General features: G+C 63.9%; 1 protein-coding gene across 1 annotated transcript in view; it reads left to right on the forward strand.

Moving 5' to 3' along the window:
- Positions 1-3,530, forward strand: part of AAMP (angio associated migratory cell protein) — a 9,424-nt gene extending 5,894 nt beyond the window's left edge. The window contains exons 7-11 of the mRNA XM_024210549.2: positions 191-306; positions 1,084-1,178; positions 1,758-1,848; positions 2,408-2,562; positions 3,174-3,530. Of these exons, the coding sequence (XP_024066317.2) occupies positions 191-306; positions 1,084-1,178; positions 1,758-1,848; positions 2,408-2,562; positions 3,174-3,249 (533 nt within the window). The 3' untranslated portion in view covers positions 3,250-3,530. The remainder of the gene's footprint in view (positions 1-190; positions 307-1,083; positions 1,179-1,757; positions 1,849-2,407; positions 2,563-3,173) is intronic.
- Positions 3,531-4,003: the final 473 nt, after the last annotated feature.

The following is a 4,003-nucleotide window of genomic DNA, read 5'->3' on the forward strand; positions in this document are numbered from 1 at the left end:
GTTGGCAGACCTGCGTGCTGGCGGGAGGGGGCCCGGCTCCTCGCAGCGGGCGGGGGCCCGGGGAGGCCGTTGGTCAGGATTGGGGGGCATCAGCGGAGCTGGCGTGAACTGGTGGGACAGCTGCTGTGCGTTGGGCTCTGAGATCTCCCAGGCCGCATCTGACCTCCCGTTGGCTGTGACCTTTCCTCAGGTCAGGACGGGCATCAGGGCCCCTTGACGTGCGTGACCAGCAATAAAGATGGCAGCCTGGTCATGACCGGGTCCGTGGATTGTCACGCCAAGCTGGTGAACTCAGCCACCGGCAAGGTGAGGCCCTCGCACTGCCCTGGGGCTGGGTGGCGGCCCGCGGGGCCCTGAGCGGGCAGGCCTGGGAGGTTTGCTGCTCGAAGGCCGAAGCTGGGGAAGGGGCTGGGTTAACAGCCTGCTCTGACTTCACGGCCCCGCAGCTCTGGGAGAGCGGGTTGGTCTGGCCCGGCCTGGTCTCACTCAGCCTCCGTCGGACCACTGATCTCTGCGCCTGCCTGCTCCGGGTAGTACCTGCAGTGGCGTGGATCTGCCAGCAGAGAGGGCTCTAGGCCAAGGCACCGCACTGTCCTCGCGGTTACTGGCGTTCAGGGCTGCCAGTGGCTGGAGGCGGCGGGCGGGATCTCTTGCTGTCCTGGCCCAGTCGGGCTCTTGTCTCTGGGTGCTGATGGGGACCCCTCCGTGGTTACTGGGGAAGGGGGGTGGCCTGGTCTGTGTTTGCAGGGCCCCCACTCTGGGGCGGGGGTGGTGCCCGCAGGGTAACGGGCTTGGCTGAGGCTGTAGCAGGCTCAGCAATCTCCAAGTGCCCTGGGTGTCTTAGCTCGGGCAGCAGAGGCTCCTGCTTTGAGGTCCCAGGTTGGATCCCCACTGGCGTTAGTTTTCCTAGGGACCTAGTGGATCCAGTGGGTCCCAGGTTCAGAGCTGCCCATCCCCCAGTCCTTCAGGGGCATGTTGGATCCCAACCCTCCCATCCTTTGCCGGGGGGAGGGGACGCTGGATTGGCTCCCAGGGCCCCCTCCCCACTGGCTCTGATGGGGGGGGTGTCTCCTCTCTGCCCAGGTGGTCTGTGTGTTTAAGATGGAAAGTGCAACCTCAAAGCCTCCGGCGGGGGAGGCCGAATCCAACTCGGTCGAGTCCCTGGGCTTCTGCAATGTGTGAGTACCGGCCGGGTGGGCAAGAGGCTGATTCTCCCGGCTCACGCTTCCAGGGCTGGGCCTGGACGCTGGGGAAGAGCCGTGGGCAGAGGAGACCCCAGCAGCTGCATCAAGAAAGGGAGGGATGGTGGGTGGGGAGGTGCTGATTTGGCATGGGGGGGTGGGGGTCCGTGAGGGTCCCAGTGCTGCTTGGCATTCACGTCCTGGGGAGGCTGGGGTGCCGTTCTCCCCACCCCCAACCTGGATTCCCCCTCCCCCACCCCGCCATCCCTATTGGTAACAAATCCAAGGAGTCACGTTATCTGTTTTGCTGGGGACTGTGGCTCTGAAGCCGGGGAGTGATTGAAGAAGCTTCGCTCCCCCCCCCCTCCCCCAGGCTGCTCGGCCAGCAAAGCAGGGGGGCCAGTTCCTTCGAAATCCACCCCCCTTTGCTCCTAAGAGGGGGTCTGGCAGGTAAACCAGCCCCTCCCCCCCTCCTTCGACTTCCTTCTGTCTCCCGCTGGCTAAGAGGTGCTGCTCTGGGAGGTCGGGGGGCCACCGTGCCCCGCCTCTCACGCTCCCCCTCTCTTCCTGGGGCAGGATGCCGCTGGCAGCCGTGGGCTACCTGGACGGGACCTTGGCCATTTACGACATCTCCACGCAAAGCCTGAGGCAGAGGTGTCAGCACGAGGTAAGGGACCGGGCACTAGGTGGCGCTCTGGGGATGAGGCGCTGAGCTGTGGCCCCTGGAGACCCCGGGCTGCCCCAGAGAGCTCTGGGATCACTCAGATCTGCTCGAGGGGCGTGCTCTTCTCCCAATCAGAGGGCCTGGGGCTGCCCCCCTGGCCCAGGGCAGGGACAGGCAGCTCCTAGCATGGCTCCTGGCTGATCCCCATATAAATCCTCATTCCATCACGGCTGTCGCTAACCCCTAGACACTGCTGCCATCTCTGCCCAGGGACCATCACTGAGCCCCCTTGGCTTGGGCCTAGCCTTGGATTGGGTCCCAGCCCCCAGCCAGAAAAGCAGGGTTTGTGGGCTCTGACCAGTGATCCTAACGTCCCTGTAGTGCATCAAGACAGCTGCCCGTGCCCGCCCCTTAGCCAAGCACCGCGTCCCTTGTGGGGTGGAGGTCCCACGTCTGCCGCCAGACTGGGCAAGCCAGCCCTGTGCCCTTGTCCGGGGGGGTTGGGGTCGCTAGGTGGCCCCGGGCGGCCTGCCGGTGCGCTCGCTGATTTCCGTGCCCGCAGTCGGGGATCGTGCAGCTGCTGTGGGAGGACAGCTCGGCCGTGGTCTACACCTGCAGCCTGGACGGGGCCGTGCGCTTGTGGGACGCTCGCTCCGGGAAGATGATCAGCGAATATCGGGGCCATTCGGCCGAAATCCTGGACTTCGCCGTCAACAAGTGAGTGGCCGCGGCGGGCTCTGCCTGCGGTACTGCGGCCCTCACGCTGCAGCGGGCACAGCCCCCGCTCCGTGTGCCCGTTCGGCTTGCTGTGGACGCAGGGCTGCCGTGTGGTGGTGGTGGGGAATTGGCTCCTACGTACGTAAAGTCTGCAAGCTTTGCGCTCAGAAAGCGTGAGCTGTCCTGCCCCAGACGGCTCGAGAACGGTGGCGCTGGATGTGATCAGACTCGGGGTGTGTGTTGCATTAAGAAGGGGGCTTTGTTAGGCCGGGCTGAGAGCAGGTCTCTGCCTCTTGAGGCTTCGGAAGGGGCAGCAAATGCTCTTGAGTGGTTGGGGGGGGTTCGGGAAGTGGAAGGAGTTGAGCTGCGCAGCTCGGATCTGGAGGAAAGGGAGCATGGGCCGAACTGGGAGGGTGGAGGCAAGGTTGCGGTAGTTGGTGCGCTGTGGGTTGGGACTGAGGGGCACTGGCAGAGCTGAGGGGAGCAAAGGCTAGACTGGAATAGCCTGTCTCTCTGTCGCTTTCCAGACCCAAGGCTAGTGGGTGGCGGCTGGGGGGCTCTGCCCTTTGTCCCCCGGTCCCCTCTAACCCGATCTCCCATCTCTTTCCCAGGGACGCGTCCATAGTGGTGACAACATCCGGGGATCACCAAGCCAAAGTGTTCTGCGTGCAGCGCCCAGATCGTTAGCATTGGCGCCTGGAGGGGAGCGGAGCATTGTGGGAGCTGAGAGCAGTGCATTGTGGGATGGGGGGGGAAATAAACCCAGCAGCAAAGTGAGGTGGAGCGATCCACGGCTGGAACTCGAGGGGGGTGGGAGGCTGGCGCGTACTGCACGGGGGACCCCGATCCTTTTCGCATAAAGTGGTTCATAGCTATCGCTTGGCCATCTCCGCCCTGTTTAGTTTTAGGGCTAATCCCAGGGTTTTCTATGAAATGTTTTAATTATATAAATTATTTCACGTACCGGATCCCGTCTGTTCCAACGTCTCCCGCGTCAGCCAGGGCATCAGAGCGGCTCCCGCCAGTTGCACCAGACCCTTCTTTGGGATCTAGCCCCGGGGGGGGTGTGTGCTGGGTGCTGCACTGGTGGATCCTGTGGGGCTGCAGGGAGAGGGCAGCTGGGGTGAAATGAGAAACGGATCCGCCCCCCTCTTCCTTGCATGTGGATGCTCCTGGGACGTGCTGATGAGAGGCTGGAGTGAGGGGCTCTGGGGGTGCCCCATGGGGAACTGATTCCCCTAAATTGTCTTTGCTATGGGAATCCTCTGCCTTCTCTCCCCTCCAAAGGCCCTGTGTCCCAGCAGTTCTCTGTGGGGCCCCATCGGGCTCCCTCTTGTCTGGGCCAACCGCTGGCTCCCTGCCGTGCCGGTTGGTTCCTGCCTGCTGCCATGCTGGACCTGGTTTGGGCCTGTCAGCCAGCTTCTCTGGGCAGGCTGCAGCC

This window comes from Terrapene carolina, unplaced genomic scaffold, assembly GCF_002925995.2.
Source record: "Terrapene carolina triunguis isolate 2854851 unplaced genomic scaffold, T_m_triunguis-2.0 Scaffold62, whole genome shotgun sequence".
In the NCBI taxonomy this organism is placed as follows: Eukaryota; Metazoa; Chordata; order Testudines; family Emydidae; genus Terrapene; species Terrapene triunguis.